The 25,681-nt window shown below is 43.4% G+C and overlaps 1 protein-coding gene across 10 annotated transcripts in view; it reads left to right on the plus strand.

The window, feature by feature from the left end:
* LOC140204079 (muscleblind-like protein 3) overlaps positions 1–25,681 on the plus strand; it is a 185,493-nt gene that overhangs the window by 134,941 nt on the left and 24,871 nt on the right. For 6 of the 10 annotated variants that reach the window (XM_072270397.1, XM_072270389.1, XM_072270388.1 and 3 more), the window contains 4 exons: positions 1,426–1,626; positions 9,717–9,953; positions 20,210–20,360; positions 21,958–21,993. In XM_072270397.1, coding sequence (XP_072126498.1) covers positions 1,426–1,626; positions 9,717–9,953; positions 20,210–20,360; positions 21,958–21,993 — 625 coding nt within the window. The remainder of the gene's footprint in view (positions 1–1,425; positions 1,627–9,716; positions 9,954–20,209; positions 20,361–21,957; positions 21,994–25,681) is intronic. The other 4 variants (XM_072270395.1, XM_072270396.1, XM_072270394.1 and 1 more) reach the window with 4 other exon arrangements.

Consider the following 25,681-nt stretch of genomic DNA (forward strand, 5'->3'; position numbering starts at 1 on the left):
GGTTCGTGTGTAACCCGTCCTTTTTGTACAGGTCATACCTCCCCCAGAAGAGGCCCCAGTGATCCAGGAATCTGAAGCCCTGCCCCTACACCAGTCTCTCAGCCACACATTAATATGCCTGATCATGCTATTCTTGCACTCGTTAGCACGTGGCACAGGCAGCAATCCTGAGATTACTGCCCTGGATGTCCTGCCTTTCAGCTTCCTACCTAACTCTCTGAATTCTCTCTTCAGTACCTCCTCCCTTTTTCTACCTATGTCATTGGTTCCAACGTGTAGCAAGACTTCTGGCTGGTCACCCTGTCCCTTCAGAGCACCTGATCCGAGACATCCCGTACCCTGGAACCTGGGAGGTAACACACCATGCTGGTGTCTCTATCAGGCTGACAGAACCTCCTGTTTGTTCCCCTCGGATTGAAATCCCCCATGACTACCACATTCCTCATCTTCCTCTTTCCCTTCCGCACCATGGAACCAGGCTCAGAGCCAGAGACCCGATCGCCGTGGTCATCCTCTGTCAGGTCATCCCCCTCAACCGCATCCACCTTCACCACTTGAAACTACAATGGACTTTGTTTTCTTCTTTTTTTTTCTAATTGTCTCCTTTCTTGTATAATTTTGTATGATTTATGGTGTTAATTTATGTTTTTCTTGTGAATGTTGTGTACCTGATGCTATGTGTTTGTGATACTGCTACAAGTAATTTTTTCATTGCAACTATGCATGCAGCTACTTTTGCAGATGACAAAGATTGGACCTTAAGTTTGGCTTTGACATGAACAATTGATTTGCCAGTCATTCATGATAATTCCAATAATTCTTTGGGGTTTGTGTCTTCAAATTACAAATCAATTTCACTCCTTAACAAACAGTGTCCCACTCTCCACCTTTACCCTTCAGATCTACTTTAAATGTTTACACTTTTACATTAAACCTGTGTCCTCTTGCTTTGGACTGCCAATGCGGGTACTGTATACAGTTAGAGTGTTCCTTAGCATGTCTATGCCCCCTACAACTTTATAAACTTCTGTAAGGCCACCGCTCAGCCGCATTTGTTCCACTGAAAGTAGTTTCAGCCGATAAAATCTCTTCTCATAACTCAAACCCTCCAGTCCAAGAAACGCTTCTGTGAATCTTCTCTGGACTCCCTCCAGCGTAATCACAGCTTTCCCATTGCGTGATAACCAGAGCTGAGCACAATACTCCAAGTGCAGCTGAACCAATGCTTTGTAAATCTGTAAAACAGCATCCCATGCCATATGCCTTCTTCACTGGTTTGTCCTTCTGTGTCCCTACATACATGATGGTGTATGACTCTATGTTCAACCAATCAACTTTAATTCATTTCATAACTTACTCAGTTGTAAAATAAGAAGAAAGTTCTAATGTGCAATAAATGTATTTTCTTTTTGCTTTTATCCACAGACCACGTTTCCTGTAACTCCATCTTTAGCTACAAATCACACAATGGGTCTTAATCCCTACCTGAGTCACATGACCCATGGAATGGGATTGGTTCCAACAGAACTTCTACCAAACACACCTGTCCTGGTGTCAGGAAATCCCACTGTTACAGTCCAAGGGAACACAGCTTCACATAAGCTAATAAGAACAGACAAATTAGAGGTACCTGTATTGTTTTTTTATATGCTTGCATGTTTTAACTGCATATGCAATAAATGAATAATTTCCTTCAATAAAGTTATTACAGTAAGATGAGAGTACATAATAATAGTAATCTTAAGTCAGCGTTTTCCATTATGATTTTCTTTTGCCAATATTTATCTTATCTCACTGTAATTACTCCCTCCTGCCATTAGAGGCAATGTAATGCAGCCACTGACAGGAAAGTATAACACAAGCTGAGGGAATATTTTATCAGATTGTCCTGGGAGGCTGGGAGAATTTTCCCAAAGCTGCTCCTGTTAAAGACCCCAGTTTTTCTCTAAGTACAGAGAAGCCCCATGTTTATTAGAGTTTCTCCCCTCTTCCAAAACAAGTAATACAAGAAGGCATAACTTTAAGGTGCTGGGTGGAAAGTATAGGGGGGGATATCAGAGATAGTTTTTCTTAGAGCGTGCTGGATGCGTAGCTGGGGGTGCTGGTAGAAGAAGACACATTAGGGCCACGTAGAAGACTCTTAGATAGGCACATGGATGAAAGAAAAATGGAGGGCTGTGTGTGTGGGAAGGGTTAGATAGATCTAGGATTAAGTCAAAGGGTCGACACAACGTCATGGGCCATAGGACGTAAACTCTGCTGTACTGTCAGAGTGAATCTGAAGGAAAGCTGTTGGTCATGGTATAATGTGTTTTCATTCTTGCTGTTGACATTGGAAGCTATTATAAAAAATAAGGTGTTAAAATAAGACAGTATGTGCAACTCTGCCATTGGCTCTGATTTGCTTCAGTGCTCTGGTCCAATTATCCTGTGACTAATTCACAGGACAATGTGATAAATCTCCCTCAGCATGTATTTGTGAAATTGTCCAACCTCCTCAAGAGAAATGAGCTGGTTATAGGACATTTGAATTGAACAGTGTTGTGAGGAGCTGCCTCCTGCCCATCACATTCGGAGGGATGGTGCTGGAGACATGTAAAGGGAGAGGAGGGTGCATTATCTGTCTGATAACAGATGTTCAGTAGACCCCTGCAGCCCTGAAGAGGTGCTTCCTTCACTGATGGACCAAAGGGTGCACAATGTGACTATTGCATTTTGCAGCTCCATCTCTTGTCTAGTGGGTATCCAGAAAGCAACATTGCTCAGAAAATGATTTAGTAAAATAAGCTGGGCTGTGATCAGGTGACCTCAGGTTGTAGAAGAAATGGGCCCATATATACAGACAAGGAAATAGGAGCAAAAGTAGCCACTCGGCCCTGCATTCCTCTTCTGTGCCATCTCCCCATGTAACTCAATCCTTGATCTTTCAAAATTGTATCTATGTCCTCTGTAAATACATCCTATCATAGTGTACCTCCCAATTATTGCCAAACAGTAACTTGGAAGCTTGACATTTTGCTCCCTCCTTTCGGTCATGAGTACGGATAGGTGAGGGCCAAGAACTGTTTCTTGGTGCATTCCACTGGTTACAATTTTCCAGTCTGTAAGAAAATCTATTCATTCTGACTCTCTGTCTTCTGTCTGACAACAAAGTCTTAAATTCTTGTTAATACACTTCCCTCTATACCATGAACTTGTGCACTAACTTTTTAATGTGGCATCTTATCAAAGGCTTTCAGGAAATCAGAATATGTAACTATGCTGACATGTTCCTCTCGATCATCTCTGTTTGTTACATCTCCAAACAACATGAGAAAATTTGTCAACCAAAGTTTCCCTATCATAAAACTATATTGACTTGGCTTAATTACAGTGAACTTTTACATAGAAACATAGAAACCCTACAGCATAATACAGGCCTTTCGGCCCACAAAGCTGTGCTGAACTTGTCCTTACCTTAGAACTACCTAGGCTTTCCCATAGCCCTCTATTTTTCTATGCTCCATGTATCCATCCAGGAGTCTCTTAAAAGACTCTGTCGTTTCTGCCTCCACCACCATTGCCGGTAGCCACTTCCATGCACTCACCACCCTCTGCATAAAAAAACTTTCCCCTGACATCTCCTCTGTACCTACCTCCAAGCAGCTTAAAACTGTGCCCTCTCGTGTTAGCCATTTCAGCCCTGGTAAAAAGCTTCTAACTATGCACACGATCAATGCCTCTCATTATCTTGTACACCTGTATCAGGTCACCTCTCATCCGCCGTCGCTCCAAGTAGAAAAGCCGAGTTCACTCAACCTATTCTCATAAGGCATGCTCCCCAATCCAGGCAACATTCTTGTAAATCTCCTCTGCACCCTTTCTCTGGTTTCCAAGTCCTTCCTGTAGTGAGGCAACCAGAATTGAGCACAGTACTCCAAGTGGGGTCTGACCAGTGTCCTATATAGCTGCAACAATAATTCTGAATAATTTACTCAGCTTTGTTGACTATAGACTCCAGCATCTTCCCAACAATGGATGTTAAGCTAATTGGCCTATGATTTCTCACTTCTTTCTTTCTCAAGTCTTGAACTAAGGAATCACATTTGTGGTTTTCCAATTCACAAGTCCCACATGGAATTGAATGAATATTATAAATCTTCAACGAATAGCTTCACTATCTGTGCAGCCACTTCCCTTTAAACCCTTGGGTGTAGGCAAACCGGACTTGGCAACTTGTCCACCTTTAGACCAACCAGTTTTTCCAAATTTTTTCCTTGTGATAAATATTGTTACAAGTTCTTGTCCACTATTTGAAACTAGCCCACTGTGATGACTAATTCAAACTATTGTTTTAAATTATCAACCACTTCCATATTTCCTATTACTAATTCCCCATCTCCTTCTCCTGGGTCCCACACTAACTCCAGGTACCTTCTTCCTTTTTGTATTGCCATTGAATCTTTTGTTGTTTCCTCTCATGGTCCATTTTCTCGTCTCTTTCAATTTTTCATTCTCCACTGCTGGCTTCTAAAAATCCCCCTGTCCTCTGGTCTACTACAAGTTTTTTCTCACTTTAATTTTTTTGCTTTGAATTGAATATTTTGCTTGACCTCCACTGTTTACCACCAAGAAAGATATCTCACTATGTGAATTGGGATATGTATCCACTGATCCTTATAAAGTAGTTGCTTAAGCATTTGCTACTGTCCAACCACTGACCTTTCCTTTAGCCTATTTCCCCTGACCCCCACTCGTGAAAGCCTTTTCTTTTATAGCATAAGACCATAAGTTACAGCAGCAAAATTAGGGCATTGAACCCATCGAGTCTGCTCTGCCATTTCATCAAAGCTGAGCCATTTTCCCTCTCGGCCCCAATCTCCTGTCTTCTCCCTGTATCCCTTCATGCCCTGACCAATCAAGAATCTAACAACCTCTGCCTTAAATATACATAAAGACTTGGTCTCCACAGCTGCCTGTGACAACAAATTCCACAGCTTCACCATTCTCTGGATAAAGAAATTTCTCCTCATCTTCATTCTAAAAAGATGCCATTCTCTTCTGAGACTGTGTCCTCTGGTCTTAGACTCTCCTACCATAAGAAACATCCTCCCGACATCCACCCTATCAAAGCCTTTCACATTTGATAGATTTCAATTATGTCACTCCTCATTCTTCTGAATTCCAGCAAATACAAGCCCAGAGCCATCAAATGTTCTTCATATGACAAGCCATTCAATCTTTTTTGTGAACCCTCTCCAGTTTCAGAATGTCCTTTCGAAGATAAGGGGCCCAAAACTGCTCACTATACCCCAAGTGAGGTCTCACCAGTCTGTATAAAGTCGCAACACTACATCCTTGCTTTTATATTCTAGTCCAAGAAGGCCCACCAGCACCTTTACTTCCTGAGAAAACTAAAGAAATTTGGCCTGTCCCCTAAAACCCTCACTAATTTTTATAGCTGCACCATAGAAAGCATTCTTCTAGGGTGCATCACAACCTGGTATGGAAGTTGTCCTGTCCAAGACCGAAAGAAGCTGCAGAAGATCGTGAACACGGCACAGCACTTCACACAAACCAATCTTCCGTCCTTGGACTCACTTTACACCGCACGCTGTCGGAGCAGTGCTGCCAGGATAATCAAGGACACAACCCACCCAACCAACACACTTCTCGTCCCTCTTCCCTCCGGGAGTAGTTTCAGGAGCTTGAAGACTCGTACAGCCAGATTTGGGAACAGCTTCTTTCCAAATGTGATAAGACCGCTGAACAGATCCTGACCCAGATCTGGGCCGTACCCGCCAAAATATCCGGACTTGCCTCTCGGTTTTTTTGCACTACCTTACTTCCCATTTTTCTATTTTCTATTTATGATTTATAATTTAAATTTTTAATATTTACTAATGTTAACTATTTTTAATATTTTTAATATTTAATATTTGTAATCCAGGGAGTGTGAAGCACAGAATCAAATATCGCTGTGATGATTGTACGTTCTAGTACCAATTGTTTGGCAACAATAAAGTATGACGTATAGTCCTCTTGAAATGAATGCTAACATCACATTTTCCTTCCTCACCACAGACTCAAGCTGCAAATTAACCTTTAGGGAATCCAGCAGAAGGACTCCCAAATCCCTTTGTGTCTCAGTTTTTACATTTTCTCTCCATTTAGAAAATAGTCAGCCCTGTCATTCCTTCTACCCAAGTGCATGACCGTACATTTCCCAACATTACATTCCACCTGCCAGTTCTTAAACTTCAGCAGTTTCCTTTATTTAAGTTGAGGTCACTCATTTTTGATCCAAGATCTTCAGCCTCAAGCTCTATCTGGAATTTACTATGTTGCGATCACTACTCCCTGGAGGATTCTTCACTATTAACCCTACCTCACTACACATGACCAGATGTAAAATAGACCTGTCTCTGGTAGGTCCTGTAAGATATCATTCTCAGAAACAGTCCCCGGTGCACTTCACAATTTTCTCTTCCACAGAATCTTTCTGGCTTGATTATATTATTCAATATGTAGATTAAAATCAGGTGTGATAATTATAGCTCTTTTCTTACATCCTTTTGATATTGCCCATTTATACCTTGTCCAACTTTGAGGCAACGTTTGGGCGACTTTAGATTACTCCCTAGTATCTTGTATCCCTGGCCGTTCCTTCCATCCACCCAAAATGATTCAACATCACAGTACCTCACTGCTCACTGCCACACTGATAACTTCCGTGATCAACAATGCTAATGTACCTCCGTTTCCTTTTTGTCTCATTGCTTGGAACACAGAATAAGCTTCAACACTGAGCTGCCAGTCCTAATCACTGTCCATCCATGTCTCTGTAATAGTAATTAAATAAATCTCATTTATTTCCATTTGTGCACTTTACTCATCTATCTTGTTACAGTGCTGCAAGCATTCAAATTAATCGTTGCTTCCTTAGTGTTGTTATTTACCCCAGGTAAAATCACCACTGCACCCCTTGCTTGTGGTTTTTGTTTCTTCCTTTGATTTTCATTCACCTCTTCACTGCCCTGGGCCACTGCTTTCTCATTGCTGATTTACTACACTTCCTGTTCCCTGAGCCTCCCCCCGCCCATTAGCTGAAGGTCCTGATTGCCCCTTCGAAGCCCAGCATGGGCTTTACTGTCAATCTGTAATAGCAGTCTCCAGTGACTGCCACAGGGTGGGCTTGGCATGCTGATTGAATCAGACACTCCCAGTGGGTGTCCCACCATGCACTGAAACCAAACAGGTTAATTATCTTTCTGAAACTTCATCAGTCCTTGACCCTTATGATGATAATGAGCCCTTATACATTAACAGAACCTCAGTGTAGGTAGAAAAATCCATGGAAAATCAGAGAGGGATAGAGCTCTGAAACAGGCCCTTTGACCCACTGACTCTGGGCCAATCATCAACAACTTACACTAATCCTACATTAATTTCCCATTCCCACCTCGGATTCTAGCACTGACCTACCCACTTGAGCAATTTACAGAGGTATTGGCGCTGCACGTCATTGGGATATGGGATAAAACAGGCCCAAGCAGAGGAACCCCATGTAATCATAGGGAGAAGGTGCAAACTCTACAGGGATCAGACTTAAACGGGGTCTCTGGAGCTCTGGGGCTGCAGCTCTACCTGCTATGCCACTGTGTTGCAGAGTCAAGTCAAGACGGTTTAATTGGATACAAGCTGTTAGGTTGAGACATACCTTTGTGCGTGTGGATGCTGCTTCTCCAGACCTCCCTTATGCTAAACTGTTTCTCCCAGCCTCAGCGAACCCCCTCCTCATCCCTTACCTGTCAATTGACAGAGACCCTGCTCTTCTACACCCATAAAGGTCTGAGCTAATAGGTGTGCAAGACAGGCAGTACAGTAGCAAAGTTAAGCAAAAATGTTTATACATTGTGATTATTGTAATTATTAGTTAAGGGTGCTGGATGTAACCATTTTACAGATTCCTGTTCACTTTTACTGCAGCTAACATTTACTGAATCTTAATAGTAACTTAAATTTTAATAAGAATTAATTGCTCTGAGTTACGATCCTCCTCCAGTATTTCTACGGTGCTTTATTCAAATTAAGCTACGCAGAATTCAGTCAATTCATGTAATTCAGGTGCTGAGAATTGCAGTAAAGTTCAGCAACTGAGATGGAGTTGAGAAAAAAAGTCACATTTTCACTGTTATGGAGAGAAAGTAGATCTGTCCCTGCATCCCCCTGAAAAACTGGAGCTTCAGAGGTGTGTATTTTCTGGCACTTACTGTTTGGCCCGCAAACTTTGGGAAGACCAGAGTATCCTGATGATCTTCCAGGAGCATTTGATGTTCGTCTCTGCTATATTTTGTATCAAAACGTTGGATCTAGTTTTAAGACTTAGTTTCCCAGGAAGGGAATCTTTACTTGTATCTATCCTTTCTTTTTAAAATTGTACATTTAGTATCACATTGTGAAAATGTATTTGTTAAAAAGAAAGAAAGGAAGTATGTTTAAAGTAGAGTGAATTATGGGCTGTTTATTCTTGGGAAGGGAAGTAGATTTTGCTTGCTGAAATTTCTGCACAATTCCTTCTGGTTCTGTTCACTGTCACCAAACAAGCTGCTGCTTACGGTTGTGAGGGAGAGCCTAGCTCAGCAACAGAACAGTACAAATCTCAGTGCAGTGACTCTTGGTAAAACATCCAGACTCCCAAGCTAACGTGGTACTGTGCCATACCTCGAGAGCAGTGCTGCAGCTATTACAGTTGCTCCTTCACAGTTCCAGTAATCTGAGTTCGATCCTGACCTTTGTCTGTATGGAATTTGCATGTTTTCCTTGTGTCCGTGTGGCTTTCCCCGGGGTGCTCCAGTTTCACCCCACGTCCCTACAATAGGATAAATAGCTGCTGTAAATGGGCCCAGATCTGTGCTCCCTTTAAACTCACTGGGACCCTACATCCTGTTCTCCCTTTAAACTTACCATACCCCAAGCCCTGTTGGCCTATTTCCTTTAAATCCCCTAAGTCCCAGTTCCTTTGCTCCCTTTGTACTTACCAGGCCACAGTTCTTGAACACCATTTAAACTCACTAGTTCCTGCGCACCATTTAAACTCACTAGTTCCTGCACACCATTTAAACTCACTAGTTCCTGCGCACCATTTAAACTCACTAGTTCCTGCGCACCATTTAAACTCACTAGTTTCTGTGCACTATTTAAACTCACTAGTTTCTGCGCACTATTTAAACTCACTAGTACCTGTGCACCATTTAAACTCACTAGTTCCGGTGCACCATTTAAACTCACTAGTACCTGTGCACAATTTAAACTCACTAGTTCCTGTGCACTGTTTAAACTCACTAGTTTCTGCGCACTGTTTAAACTCACTAGTTTCTGCGCACCATTTAAACTCACTAGTTCCTGTGTTCCATTTACACTCACCAGGGTCCAGTTCTTGCACACCATTAAAATGCACTGAGGACCAGTATCCCGTACTCACTTTAAACTCTCTAATATCTTAAAAAAGTGAATTTAAAGTGTGTTGGATTATGAATAGGAGTAACATTGGATTGTGCAGCCCGACACTAACAGTGGTCCTGAGGCTGCCGGATTATCGGAGTTTTACATTTAATTCACCTTCTGTTAGAAGGCCAGCAGAGCCGGGGCAGTTGCCTGGTCTGGGTCGGCCAGTCAAAGGCAATCTGCTTGATCCCTGGGCATATATGAATGGTTGCTGATGACGGTCTTGTTAGGTTTGCAGGGAATTTCAGCGTGGGAATTGTACTCGGGGTGAGAACGACTGCCGCTACGCACACCCAATGGATTTGGGAATGATCGACTCAAATGAAAACACAGTTACCGTTTGCATGGATTACATCAAGGGCCGTTGCTCAAGGGAGAAGTGCAAGTACTTTCACCCACCTGCACATCTGCAAGCCAAGATTAAGGCTGCCCAGCACCAGGTGAACCAAACTGCAGCTGCTGCCATGGTAGGTAAACTGGAGATGGAGGAAAACCTCTTCCAACTCTCACTTTCACGTCTCTGTCTAAAGTCCTTAGTTAACTTGAGCAGGTTAAAGTAACAGTCAAATCCTTGATTATAAGTCAAATGTGTGTGAGAGGGCGTTCTTCTTCCTTTTCTTCATTGAGTTATTCTATTGAAACACTCGTTGGGGGGGTGGGGTAGCAATTGCACTTGTGTTGGTCAGACAGGAGAGATACAAGGGACTGCAGATGCTGGAATCCAGAGCAGCAATGTGCTGGAGGAACTCAACAGGCCGAGCAGTATCTGTGGGTGGAATGGATACAGAATGTTTCAGATTGAAATCCTTCACCAGTCCAGATGCTACCTGTCCTGCTGAGTTCCTCCAGCATAGTGCCTGTTGATGGTTTGCTGAATGGTGAACCCACTGCCTTTGATCCCTCTCAGTACTGAGTTCGCTTTGATCACAGAATCATAGAGAAATAAACCAGAGAAACAGGCTCTTCAGCACACCAAGTCTGTTCCAACCATCAAGCACCCATCTCTCCTTTACCCTAATCCTCACCTTACTCTCTCCACATTCCCAAAAACAGGCCAGTTACTTTTACCACGCTGGGACCAAATTCAAATTGCCTAAGAGCCTACAAACCGGCACACTTGGGAAGAAAGGAGCATCCCAGAAAACTCACAGACGCAAAAGGGAGAGACAGTGTTGGAGATCAGGGTCAAACCCAGGTATCTGGAGTTGTGAGGCACCAGCTCAGCTAGCTATGTCACAATGCGGTCCTGAAGTTCCCATGTCTTAAGCTTGTTTGGAGAAGGAGCCCCATGTATTGAACAGGTGCTGTCACTGACTACTAAAATTCATTGTCCCAGCGTCAACATTAGATGTTTGAGTGGAGTTGGAATATCCAGTATCACTCGTAGATTTGCCCTGTCCACTATCCCAAATCCTGGGATTTGAGCAAATTAACCCTCAGGAAGGACATCTGTTCCTTTGTTTCTGGTGATGTTGGATCACTTATCTCTGCAAGTGGGCAGGGTGACAGTGTGGCAGCCCTTCATTGTCGACTGCCTCAGAGAGCAGAAGGTTTCTTGCACGCCCTCTGCGAGTGGGCATCTCCAGAGGCAGGGGAAAGTGAGAGGAGCCATTTGTAGTCTTGGCCACATCACCACACCCACAAGGAGGTCTGGCAGAACTGTATCATCCCTGACTGAAGTGATTTGTCCCAACCCTAGGTAACGTGCCCTATCTATTCACAAAGCTGTGTATGAGCAGACAGATCTGGAGCAGATGTAGGCCACTCCACCCCTTGAGTCTGTCCATCACTCAGTGGGAACACGGCTGTAAATTCAACCCTGCATTCTCTGAATTACTTCATCAACACCCAAGTCCCCAAGCAGGTAGGGCAAAGATTCACGTACACCCCTTCCAATGTCAGGGGCTTCTGATGTGGCCTGTCAGCAAGAGCAAGCACAGACAGGTTGACACCACTCTGAGCTCCTGCACTCTGTCCATCGCCGTCCCGAATTCCCAGTTATATTATGTGCCATTGATCTTGCCACCTAGTTACACCCATGTGACCATTTAAGCTACTAACCCATATGTCTTTAGAATGTGGGAGGGAACTGGAACGCCCAGAAAAACCCTCATGGTCATGGGGAGAAGGTATAAACTCCTTAAAGACAGCATCGGAAATAAACTGTGGTTGCTGGCAATGTAATAGCAGTCGTGAACTACTATACTACCTCATCACTCCCTACACCACCGTGTCACTCCCTACACGACCACGTCACTCCCTACACCACCACGTCACTCCCTACACCACCACGTCACTCCCTACCAGACCATGTCACTCCCTACACCACCATGTCACTCCCTACACCACCGTGTCACTCCCTACATGACCACATCTCTCCCTACACCACGTCACTCCTTACACCGTGTCACTCCCTACACCACCGTGCCACTCCCTACAAGACCATGTCCCTCCCTAATCTACTGTGTCACACCCTACACTATCGTGCTATTCCCTACACGACCATGCCTATCATGCCGCCTCTCCTCTTTCAATAACCCTTCCCACTCCCAGGCTGATTTATCAGTCCTCGGCCTTCTACACTGCCAGGGTGAGGCTTGATACAAACTAAAGGAAGAAAATATCATATTCTGCCTTGGTAATCAACAACCCAAATGGTGTCAGCATTGAATTTCCCAATTTCAGGATACCTTTGCTATGTTTCCCTACTCCCTCTTTCTTACCATCCTCCAGTCCTCCCATTTTTGTCTCCCTTCCCTTGCTCCTGAGCCCCCCATTATACATTTACATCTCTCTCTCTCTCTCTCTCTCCCTCCCCCCCTCCCCCTCCCTCTCCTACTTCCATCCATCTACAAACCACACATTTCACCCACTAGATATCCCTTCCTTATCTGGTTCCATTTAGCCTTTACCTGTTTACTAATGGTTTCCATTATCACCTTCCATATTGATAACCTTTGTGCTCCTGCCAATATCTGTCCTATACTCACTCACCTTCATTCTCTTCTCTCTGATTTGGTTCCATCTGTCCATCATCTTTCATCACTCCTCAGTCCACCTGTCACTTACTAGCCCCTCTTACACTTTCCCCCTCCTCTTTGTATTGGCTACCTTCCTCGCCACTCTTAGACCCAAAGAAGGCTCTATACCTGAAACATCAACAGTTCTTTCTGCGCCACAGTTGTTGTTCGTCCCACTCTATTCGGCCAGCAGATTGTTTGCGGTTCTGAATTTCTGTCTACCTCTGATAAATATTGATTTCCTCGTTTATCAAGAACCACTGGCTTAAAGGTATTCAAAGCCACTGCTCCCACCATCCTTTGATGAAGAGAGTTCCAAAGATTATGGCTCTCCAAGAGAAAATTTCTTACTGCTTCCCCATCTTACATGGGCAACTTCTTGGTTTGAAACAGTGATCATCTTGATCTAAATTTTCCCTAAGGAGGAAACATGCTCTCCATATCCAGCTGCGGAGTCTTATATGTTTCAATCAAATTCCAAGCCTTGCCTGCCCAACCATTTCTTGTAAGACAATCTCTCTTTTCCAAGTATTAGTCTAGTAAATTTTCTCTGAACTGCTAATCTATTAACACCCTTCCTTAAATAGGAACAAAACTGTACAAAGTACTCCTGATGTGGTCTTCCCAATGCTCTATATAACCAAAACATGACCTCCATGCTTTTGTACTCAGTTCCTTTGGAAATAAACAGTAGCATTCTGTTAGATTCCTTAATCACTTACTCAACCTGCGTACTAGCCTGTGATGGAGAGCTGAACAGGAGCATGACGCTGTCCTCCATACAGAGATGAGGAGAGTTAGAATGTTGACATTAAGGAGAAGAAGGGTATGTTGGTCATTGATGCAGTGGGCAATGTTTCCTTGAGTTAAGGTGTAGTGTTTTGACATTTGAGATAGGATGTAGAAGATTGATCTGCGAGGAAGAGCATTAATATTGTTCTTCAATGGAAAAATACTTGCTTTGAAATTCTAGAGCACACAAATGAGTTGGGAGCTATTGAGATCAGTGTGTTGGAGTTTGGAGGACTGGAGGGTTGGGGGAACACTGGAGTCTTGGAGTTGTCTAGAGACTGGGAACACAGGCATAGGGGATGGAGACCAAGACTCAGGCTTTATGGGATTAGGAATGAGATTGGCATTTAAAGGCACTATAGAGAGGCTGAAGGGCCTAAGGTAGTTTGGGAACTGACAGGAAAAGTGTTCCACATGAACTGTTTAAAGGAGAAGGAATGTTGGTCTCTAAGGAAGAGGGCAGTGATAAAATTTGAGGAAGGATTCAGTGATACTCTTTGGGGAACACACACAAAATGCTGGAGGAACTCAGTAGGCTAAGCAGCATCTTTGGAAGAGAGTACTCTATGGGTTGTACACTTTTCCATAGATCCTGCCTGGCCTGCTGAGTTCCTCCAGCATGTTGTGTGTGTTGCTGGGATTTCCAGCATCTGTAGTCTTCCTCGTTTTTTTGCTCTTTGGGGAGGGTGGTGACTGATGGCACTTGCAGCAGGGTATAGTGCATTGCTCCTTGAATGAAGACAGAATCATTTGTTCAGTCACATGACCACCTTTTGAGCCCTTCCCATATCAATCCTAATTCCTTTTGTGTCTTCCACTTGTTAAAGCTCCCTACCAAATAAAATATCCATGTCTCTAGCACCAACTGGAGTTCCTGAATTACCGTTCATTGTGATGTTTCTGTAGCTATCAATCTGCTTAGCCAAACCTCCATCTCCACCTTTTACTACTGTAGTCTCCTCAGGCTGCCCTCCTTGTCTCTGCCTCTTAAATCTAGGATCACAGATGAACAAATAAAATAGAGTAAGTAGATGGTTCTACCTTGTAACATGCAGATCTGTCTGTAGCATCTATTACTTTATCAGGCATTTTACTCTATGAGCAACCCATAAAATGCTGGAGGTCAAACTGCATCTATAAAAATGGACAATCCACATCTCAGGTCAACACCCTTCATTAAAACTGGAAACTTGCTCCAGATTTTTAGCATCTACTCTGTCTCTTGTGTCTTCCTTTTACTTCCTAAGATTGCTCCTAAGGGGTTAACATTTGAAGATGGATTGACCAGGTTGGATCTTTAATCACTGCAAATTCAGAAGAACGAGGGGTGATCTTATTGGGAGGAGTACATGGGATTGAGAGTAGATACTGAAAAGATGTTTTGCTTAGTGGGACATCTAGAATTAGTTTCAGAATCAGGTGCTGGAATTTTTGAATGGAAGTAAGGAGGAATTTATATACTCGGAGGATTATGCATCTTTAGAACTCTTAAGCCCAGAGTAATGTGTTTGTTAGGTCACTGAATACGTTCAAGGTGGAGGCCGGCTATGGTCAAAGGGTATGGGGAAAGAGTGGGAAAGTTGAGGCCAAGATTGGATCATCCATTGAGTGAGGGAACAGGCTTGAAGAGCTGATTAGCCAATTCCTATTCCCGTTAATTATACATTGTAGCTCCAGAAACATCCATGAGCAGAAATGTGTCTTTTTTTTTCCTATTAAATGCCTCCTCTGTCCCCTCCACTGTCACTTCCACTAACAGGTGTGAGGACTTAATGGAGTACTTTTATTACTATATTACTATATTAGATGCCATCCACACCTGCCTCTTCCCACCCATCAACCTTACCCACTGGGCCAAAGCTGAAATGCTTCCTCATCCCTCACATTTTTCTGTTTATTTTTACACACTAACTCAGCTTGAGCATAAACTCTGTCTTCTGCCCCCTCAACCTTGCTGAACCACTCTGATTCCATTCCTTATCCCTATGTTACTTGACGTTGCTGATGTTTTTCTGTCCTCCAGGTTACTGGATAATCACCTGTTCACTCAGAAGACTAGCCTTTGGCTTCAGTGCTTTTGCAAGCACTTGCAGAACATCCACCTCTCATCTTCCCCAAATTCATGCTGTTTGATACAGGGCTCCTTGTCAATTGGGTTGCCTACTCTAATGAAAACTAGCAGTGGCATCCTTTGTAACAGTGGTACAGATGATCTATCTTTCTTTCCTGATGTGACCTTTGACACACAAGACTCTATACTGCTCCAGTATCCATTCACATTCTGCAGCTGGATGGGACTACACTTACATGGTTCCATTCTTAACCTAGAGAATGACTAGCTATGTCTCCTCCTCCTGTTTCCACAGCTTTGCTTACCTGTGTTCCCCAGAGATTCATTTTTAATCCCTCCTACTTCTTGACCATACATTTGCCCCAGGCAATATCATCTGAAAATGTCATCACTTTCCAAATATGTGTTGGTAGTACCTTGCCTGACCCCTCTCCCCATAATCTCTCCATCTGATTAGTCTGAGTTTCTGGAGGGAGAAATCAGAAGATCCTTCCTGTTCTGATAATGCTGAGGTAGTCATAGAGTCCATGGATGGCAACTGGGTCCACTCTTGCTATCAGTCACCAATTCTCACCAATCCTGCATTAATTCTATATTTCATTCTCTCCATGTTCTCATCGATTCCCCCCAGATTTTACAACTTTCCTACTCAATTTACAACAGCTCATTCCCACTTTTTTTGGGGATCTGGGACGAAAGTGTGGTGAAACCCCCTCAGGTTGACAGGGAGAAACTCTACACAGACAATGCCTCAGCTCAGTAACTTACCCTGGGTCGACATCAACTTCCCCCGGAAAATACAAGGCACCTGTCATGAGACAATGATCCCATCTGTAGGTTTTCCTGCAAGAACATTTCTCACTTGTTGCATCATCCTCACTGGATCAACAAATGGAACGACCACTACTGTATTTCCTCTCTGCTGGCTAGCAAAACTATAAGGAGTGTGACAGTTTAAACTTCATTGGGCCTGGAACATTCATCTGCACAATGTCCAATAAAGTGGGTTGCCAAACAAAAAAATAGGTTAACACAGTTTTAACTGATTTTATAAATAAGTTGACACCAGTTTTAATGAGAATTTTGGGGCAAAATGTTCATCCCCATTGGCCATATTACGTTTTATTCCACCTTCACAATGGTAGTTAGCGATGGATTTGCAATACTAACTGATAGCCACTTGTTTGTGAATTCGCAAGATATATTCTTTGAGGGTGAGATACAGTTTTTTTTTTCAGATACTGTTGAAACCAAAGCCCATGTCATACAAAATAAAATTCATCTTAACTCTTGGTTCTATATTCTGCATTGATGTAGAATGCCCTGGACAGAAGCTCTTACCTATCCAATGCTTTGAGTTTATGTAATGCATTTTAACTTCATTTTGAAGATATTTTTCCTTGTGTGATTCCAATCTTTTATGTGACAATGGTCTGTGTAGATAGTAAGATGTCTGTTTTAGTTATAACTGCTGATCTGCCACAGTAGTAATCAGCTTTAGTTAAGCATGTTGTTACTTTCAAGATGTTGTATAATGCATTCAGTTCTTTTCTTTCTCTCCACCTACCACACTCATTGTTGTCCCTATGACACACCTCTGCTTGCTGTTTTTGTTAATGCGCTTGAATCCCATTCGTCCATTGCCATCCATGTGCTCGCTGCCTGCTAAATAAGACTCAGCCAGCTGTCAGATCACTGAAGCGACCCCTCGAGGCAACCTTTGACCTGGTACTTGCACCTTCACCTTCTTGCTTTGCATGTGGCCTTTTTTTGTGAGCATGATGTTAGAGTGCATGAGAAATTTTCTTTTGCCTGGCCGTGTAATTAACCTTGAAGACCTGGTTGTGTAATTAACCCTGAAGACATTGCAGTTGGAAATTGCTCTGCTCAGAATGTTCAGCTTTGGTGCAAAGTTACACAATGGAATATCCTAAGGGTTCAACATAAAGAGGTGTGGCTGCAGGAAACCTGTTTCTGCAGAGTAAGAACCTGGTTACTGTCTTTTTTGGGTCTGGTTACCATGTGATCCCCTTAAAGCATTGAATAAAACATGTACAGGAAACAGGAAGAGTCTCAGTACGATGGTTAGTCTTTCTTAACATGGGTTGGAATAACCTTCCGGTGCATTGAACAGTACAGAGAATGAAGGCAATTCTGATCAAAGTGTTGATGCTGCATTCCAAAGCAGGTTTGGCCTTATTACGCAACGTTGGCAATAAAGAGTAGAATCCTGTTACATACATTAACTCCGGACAGAGGCATGCTAACCTTGTGGTTGAAATCACAGTACATTTCATTAACAATGAAACACATGGCCTGAAAAGATAGTGAAAGCAGATTCACAGTAACTTCCAAAAAGGAATTAAATAAATCTTTGAAAAGGGATGTTGGAGAAGGTCAGGAGAAGAGAGTAATTGGATACTCTTGGACATCAAAGAGGTGGCGCAGATCTCTGTGCCATGTGGTTCTAGTGAGCAGCCTCCAAAAAAACACGATCAATCCCAAAAGGTTGCCAAATTGTCAATAAAGGGTGAACTATTCATTATAGAATTCAGCAATTCTTCAACACTCAAAAGTGTTGGTCATCAGGTTGTAATTCATAAAGTAGAGTTGGTCAATTCCAACCGGACAAGTTAAATAAAGATAGTTGTTCTTGAGTTTCTCAATGATCTCACTTGCCATTATCACGTGTGCCCTTTGAGGAAATTAGCTGTGGTTGGCTGGGCCAAGAAATTCATCTGCACAGTGATTTAAAAACATGTATTGCACAGATATATTGACCCAAATTTAACCGGTCTTACACATGAGTTAACCCTGGCTTTAATAGTCTTATTGATGCATTGTTTTTCATATCCCAGTGACTGTTTTTTCTGCCTGTCAGCTCCCCTGGAATGGTATCGGCAATGATGCACCACTGGATCTTTGTCTCCAGTGAGATTTCCTTCATGTTGTGCTGATTCACTACAGGAGAACCAGCTGTTAATGTAGCGGAAGGCTCAAGTGCACATTATAGGAAGCATTTTAGTAGTTAAAGGCAGAATTCTCTGCTGAGTAGGCCGACCTAAAGCAGGACTGCAGTTGTCATGAATCCAGAGAGTTTAAGCAGGCTGTCCATCAAAATAAAATGGCCATAAATGTTATGAGAAATCCTGCAAAAGGATCTTTGCATGTGAGATGAGGAATGGGTAAAACCAATGTCGCAATTGCAAGGTCTATAAATGCTTGCACCCTGAGAAGCCATCACTGGAATCTCCTGCCCCTTCCTGCTGTGAATACAGAAGTCCTGTTCCCCAAAGCTGGTAGGTTTCTCCACTTTGTATGTGGAGTTATTTGTGACCTGTGGAATGTATAGGTGAGCAACAAAGTGTCAGGTGAGGCACCTTCCACAGCACAGATGGTCCGCAAGGATCCTGAGGGTGATACTGTAAATGTGGTGCAGGCATTGAGGTTTGTTTGCTAGACGAACCCCAGTAGCAACAAAACACAGGTGCCTTTGCATTTTGAAAGGCTTGCTTTAGGATCGGGCGGGGCACTGCTCCCTGCTGCATGGCAGAAGTTAGGAATAGCTCAGTGGCCAGAGAGGGAACCGGCCTTTTTTTTTGGTTTTCTGGACTGTTGATGCAAACCTGTCCTGGACTGTGCAGAAACAATCCAGAACAGGTTCCTGGACATTTCTTCTGAAGCCTGTGCCTCTGGTTGCCCGCCCCTCAAGATGTCATTGTCCCCCCCCTCCCCCCCCCCCCGCCACCACTTCACTCTTATTCCTTGCCAGTTGCATTCATCTGTGGCCCTTTAAGATCTTCCTGAAGTAAATGCTGTGCCAAAAGATATGACTGACAAGTGAATTTTGCCCCCAGAGCTTGTAGTTCCCTGAAATAGAGTGGTGTTACATGAGGGAGCCCATTCACATGCCTTTGGATTTGGCACTAATACATCTCGTAATTTGTACTTGAACATTTTCAGGAGTCTGGTAACCCTGTTTTAACACTGAAAAGTAACTGTAGACAAATTTCTGCTCCTTGGCTTCTGGGCACTGCAGTTTTACAACAGGCATTTATGTCTGCTTCTCTTGCTCCCTGCCGCGAAGCTGCTTGTTGGGCTCCCATTAATGTAAAGCTTGATTTTTACTTCATTCAGCTTTGGAAGGTTAATATGTACAGGACTGTTGATCATGTTGTATATAGGCAATCTGTGAGTGTGTGGGCCTTTCTGTGTGTGTGTGTGTGTGTGTGTGTGTGTGTGTTGTAGAGAAATAAATTTACCTTAACAAAGCAATATTCTGGAAAGCTACTTGTGTTAAATTGAACAGAAAATACAAGTACTCAATTCATGTGGATTTCATATTTAGTGTTAAGAGGTTTAAAAATAGTGTTTTTCTGAAATAAGCCCTGGGACTTTACATCTCTAAGGTTTTGTAATCCCCTGCCTAGAGAGAACCCTGGTTGTGTTTACTATCTTGCATGAAGTTTTAAAGTTTTCACTACATTCAGTTACTAAGCGGAAGTGGGCCAACTTTTTTCTGTCATTTCATCACGGAAGCTCATCTGTCCCTCCTCTTGCATCTTAAGCTTGGTGAACCTCGTACCCTGTTTTAATGCTAAACGCTGTTAAGTGAGTGTGTGGCTCCACTCTCAATTCTCAGAAGGCTTCTTGCTTCTCTTGCACATCATCCATGGCGTCTGCTTCAGCTGCTGCCTTGCTTTAGCTTCTGCAAGTGACAGGAAAATGACAGGCCAGTCGTCGGTGCGTGTGCGTGTGTGTGCGGGTGTAAGTTTGTGTGCATAGTTTGGTGCATGCGTCATTTATTTTCTACTTGTCTTAATCAATCCCTCATCCATAGGCTCTCCAGCCTGGTGCTCTCCAACCTTTACCAAAGAGGCCAGCACTTGAAAAAACCAATGGTGCCACCACAGTGTTTAACCCCAGTGTTTTCCACTACCAACAGGCTCTAGCTAATGTGCAGCTGCAACAACCAACATTCATCCCAACAGGTTAGTCCATTATCACTTGCGCTCTTCATGCATTCTCTCACTTAGCCTTGGAAATCATGTGCCCTCACTACTGGGGCTTACGACATAAACGCATTATCGGACCAGTTTTAACATTTAACATAACTGCCCTCTTTATTTAGGATTTCATGGTGAAGTATATATAACATTATTTTTCATATTAAGCATTCAATTAAATGTTTCTTTTTAATTTTATTGAAGTAATTTTCACTGCAGCTTTGGCATGTTCTTATCTCACGTATTGTCCTAGATAGGTGGCGGGCTGGAAACAAATCTCAACCAAAGGAGGTGTAAGGCACTCCTTCCGTCCGCTAGTCTGCAGGTCCCACTTGGGCAAGGTGCAGCACCTGCTTAGCCCCCGATCAGGGTCACGTGAAGCCATGGGAGCAGTTGGTGGATGGTCGTACGAGCAGCCGGTGCATATCACAAGTCCTGGTTATACAACCACTAACGTCAAACAGACAATCTCTGAAGAGCATTGATAATGGCTAGGGCCACTGTCCAGAAGAAGGAAATGGCAAACCACTTCTGTAGAACAATCATAGTCATGGAAAAACCATGATCGCCCACATCATACAACACAGCACATAACGAACAAACGATTGTCCTAGGATATAAGTAGAGCCAGGAGATCAGTGCTTGCTGTTGGATGGAATGGGTGGGGTCTTGGTCGGAGCAAGAATAGCTGTCCCACATTAGCCAAGCTTAATTTTCATCATTCTGAGATGAAGCAAGTTAATGATCTACAATCTTCCTGGGATGGATGTGTTACCTTACGACTTGAGAATGAGCGTTAGTGCATTAGGACTGAATTCCTTGCGTGCAGGTCAAGTCTGCCAACACTTACTGCCCGGTCTTGCCCAATTATGTGGGTGAGCTTACCAAAAAATACCGCCATCTCACAAGCTGCAGGCCAGTAAAAGAGGAGTCAGAAATGTTGGCGTGGTTCCATACATCAAGTTTTTCATTGCTTCTGTTTGGACGTTTCTATGTGATTTTCAGTAAACAAATTGGATTGAAGAAAATAATTCTGCTATATTTTAGATATGTTGTAAAGTTTGCTTTTCGAGTGGTTTTGATATTTTCAGGACACACAAATTGGACTTGGCCTGGGATTCGGAATACGTGGGATTGCATCAGGATGGTTCTGTGCCCTGTCTCATGGTAAACAGTGGGCAACAAAAGCGATTCCAATTCTGCATTCCAAGCCAGACCCAATTTCACTCCCTAGGTGTCCTTAGTGAGACTGTGTGAATTAAGATGCAGTTTGTAAACACTGGAAGGTATTTAGATCTTGCATCTTCTGGGCAGGAACCAGCAACATTCTATTGCTCCACTTACTAATGCAACTGATTCTTGCTTCACATCAATCTCCCAACAACATGCTGTGATTGGATATATCTAGATGCTCCTAAAAACTAATCTCTAACCTTGCATGTGCTGAGGTAATCAATGAAGCTGACTCGACCAGCCATAATGTGTTGAGAGAGTGTATGTGTGTGTTTGTGTGTACACTAACTGTTTCTAACCAATGTTCTCTTTTGTTTATCCTCTCCATGCTTCTCTGCATGATCTGCAGGCTCAGTATTGTGCATGACTCCCACTGCAAGTGTTGGTAAGGTTGCAGCTGTTACTCTATCAAACATTTTGATCTTTCTTTAACTCCTTCAAGTTTTCAAACATCACTGTGTATCTGTGTTTGGAAGTGTTGGCTTCACTGAATATTTCATTTCAGTTTTCCCCCCCACAAGAACAGAAGTGATTAAAGCAGGAGACCTTCCTCCCCCTTCTGTCAGTCAGTAAAATGGTGGCTGAACTTTTACCCCAGCACAGTTACCTGCACTAACCCAATACTTCATCTTTTCTCAAGCCTAACATGGCTAACAAAGCCAGCTGCACTGCTGTCTCACAGCTCCAGTGATCCAGGTTCATTCTGGATCCATTTATGTGGAGTTTGCACATTCTCCACGTTTCTCTGGGTGCTCCAGCTTCTTCCCACATCCTAAAGACGTGTGGGTTGATAGGTTAATTGGCCTTGGTAAATTGTGTAGGTGAGTGGCAGAGTCGGGGAGGAGATGACTGTTGTTGCCGACAGTAGGATATAGAAGGTGAAATGGTTTAGCACAGGGCCAAGCCCTACAGCCCATGTCTGTGTCAAATGTGAGTCCAAATTAAAGAAAATGTCATCTCCCTTCACATGATTCATACCTCTCCATTCTCTGCATACTCATGCGTCTGTCTGAAAGCCTCTTAAACACCACTGTCATTTCTGCTTCCACTGCTACCTCTGGCAGCCTGTTCCACGCACATCTCTCTCTGTGTAAGAAGCTTGCCCTGCACGTCTCCTTTGTGCTGGAATAAAATGTGAGTAATGTAGGATTAGTCTAAATAGGTGGTTGATGATCAGCACAGATTCAATGGGCTGAAAGGCCTGCCACCATAACTTTAGTGATTTTGAGCTGAAAGGAGATAAGGAGATTCAAAATGGCAGTGGGGGGCCTCATTCACTAGAGCTCCAGTTGGTTTCCAAAGGCGTGCTTTAAGTATTAGCCTGTCTCCAATCTGTGTTCCCAACTAGTGGAATCTACTCAACGGTTCAGTGACTGCAGCTCGGTGATAGATCCAACCAGCTGTACATGAATGAATGAAGCTTGGGCTTCTGATTTTTGGAACTGCTGCATCTGAGCAGATGACCACAAGGCTTAACTACTGGGAAGGTGTACAGAGACTGGGCATGCGTTTCCTTAATCTGATCGTTTAATTGAAGTATTGCAGCTGACTACATTTTAGGTGGTAGGATATTTGGAAGGCAGTTATTTTCCTTTAGTAGCAGAATTAGAGTTCTTTGGTTCTTCAGGTCAAATGTCATGCCTTGGTGCATGTTCAGTGAAGTGGGTGTTCAGTGAACCCACAGCAAGATCAATGTACCTCTCCCATAGTGGAGTACAGGACAGTTCTCAAAGTGAAGCACATTCTGCATAATTAGAAGATTTCGTCAGTGTGAAAAAGCGTCACAGGCATGGCAATGGAACACTTCATTAAATTCTTTTTTTTATTGATCTTGAGTTTAACAACTTTGTTGAATAGTTTAATTATGAGAGCGTTCTCAGTCTCCTTCTGCCACTAGTGGGCGAGGTGCCTCACACACCATGGTTTGGCTCAATTTCTGTGTTGTGGTTTAATCCTAAAATCAGGCCTTTAGTCTCAGGATTGGAGTTCTTGTGCCACTACTTAGGAAGGGAATTTGAAATCTTTCTCTATTACAGTCAAAAATTTTAAGGATAACAGGCCCGCCCTTTCTTGCCAATGGGAAAGAAACCGCTTGCAAATCTCCCCTGATGTCACTCAAATCCTCACTCTCTCAGTGTTGTTCTCCCTACAACTTTGTGGTAGGCTAATCGACACATCGATGCCAGTTCTCAAGGTAATTCTATCAATCCCAATCTGCAGAGTATTCCTCGTACAAGTCCATTAACTCCACACTTACTTCACTGCACTCACGTACACTGTGGGTAATGTACAGCGGTCTATTAGCTTGCCTAACTGCTGGTGGTTGGGATGTGGAGTGCCAGGGGACAGAGCATAATGTGTAAACTATGCGCAGGCAGGGCATGAGGTCAAGACTGACCCCTGGTCTCTGGAGCTGTGAAGAAGTGGCTCAACCTGCTGCACAGTGTCAGCCTATCCGCAGGAACTGGGATCAAAGGCTTGCTCTGCTGGCTCTGGGTGTATATTGCTAGTTGGTTATATCCAACTCTTTCCTTATGGATTTACTCCGGTTCCTTAATTACCAGTTATAGTTTAAGCATTAACTACATGTATTCTCAGTAGTTCCAGCACCTTTGCTAATCAGCTATCACTTTTAATTACAACAAACCAGCATATTTAGTACATGGGGGAGATGCAAGTACATATGTTTTGACCTTATGTGTGAAGGAAACAGATCTTTCTCAAGAGTTCAGGCTAATCAGAAGCTTTGTTAGAGAGAGGAATCATGGGAAAACAGGCCCTACAGCCCCCTGAGTCTATACTGAACATCAATCACCTTCTTACACAAATCCCATATTAATCTCACTTTTAATTCTACTGACAAGCTCATTAACTCCCCACAGACTCTACCACTCCCCTACACAATAGGGGCAACTTACAGTGGGCAATTAACCCACCAGTTCACTTGGTACAGGAGTGTGGGAGGAAGGTAGAGTAATAATGGAGAGACGTGCAAACTCCACGCAGACAGCGCCCAAGGTCAGGATTGAACCCAGGTCTCTGATTCTGTGTGGCAGCAGTTCTAAGGGTTCAAATTACAGGCCACACTCCGTTCTCTCTATGAGTCCAGCTAATGGGTTTATTTCGTTCATTCATGGCATGTACTGTAACAGAGCCATTGCGGAATAGTGGTAGTTTCCAGTTTAAGGTAGCATCTGTCTTATTGAAGGAAGGTAGAGGATTGGCATATTGATAGCAATCTAATATGCCAATTATACCCGCCCTTCTAGGAACTGAGGCCAAATTCACAGCCAGCTTCTGGGTCCTAATCGTTTCCTACAAAATGGGCCTATTTTTGTCATCAAGTATTCAGAAAAATGGTCAAGCAACGTGCATCAAAGTTGCTGGTGAACGCAGCAGGCCAGGCAGCATCTCTAGGAAGAGGTACAGTCGACATTTTGGACTGAGAGCCTTTGTCAGGACTAACTGAAAGAAGAGCTAGTAAGAGATTTGAAAGTGGGAGGGGGAGGGGGAGATCCAAAATGACAGGAGAAGACAGGAGGGGAGAGGGATGGAGCCAAGAGCTGGACAGCCGATTGGCAAAGGGGATATGAGAGGATCATGGGACAGGAGGCCTAGGGAGAAAAAAAGGGGGGAGGGGGGTACAGTGAGAGGGACAGAGGGAGAAAAAGGAGAGAGAGAAAAAGAATGTAAAAGAAAAATAAATAGCGGATGGGGTACGAGGGGGAGGTGGGGCATTAGCGGAAGTTAGAGAAGTCAATGTTCATGCCATCAGGTTGGAGGCTACCCAGACGGAATATAAGGTGTTGTTCCTCCAACCTGAGTGTGGCTTCATCTTTACAGTAGAGGAGGCCGAGGCCATGGAGGCCTCATGTTTGCGTTAAGATGTAGTTCAGTTTGTTTTACTTGGAACAGTTATCGTCAGAGCAAGGAGGGGGGAAATGTGAGAGGGTGTGATATAGCCTCAGGAACTCTATCATGAAATATAAGACAAGGACATCATACATATGACAGTGTTATTAAACATTAGCCAGGATTGTGCGCAGTTCTGCTTTGTCACACGGTAGGGAATA

The sequence above is a fragment of the Mobula birostris genome, chromosome 10 (assembly GCF_030028105.1).
Source record: "Mobula birostris isolate sMobBir1 chromosome 10, sMobBir1.hap1, whole genome shotgun sequence".
In the NCBI taxonomy this organism is placed as follows: domain Eukaryota; kingdom Metazoa; phylum Chordata; class Chondrichthyes; order Myliobatiformes; family Myliobatidae; genus Mobula; species Mobula birostris.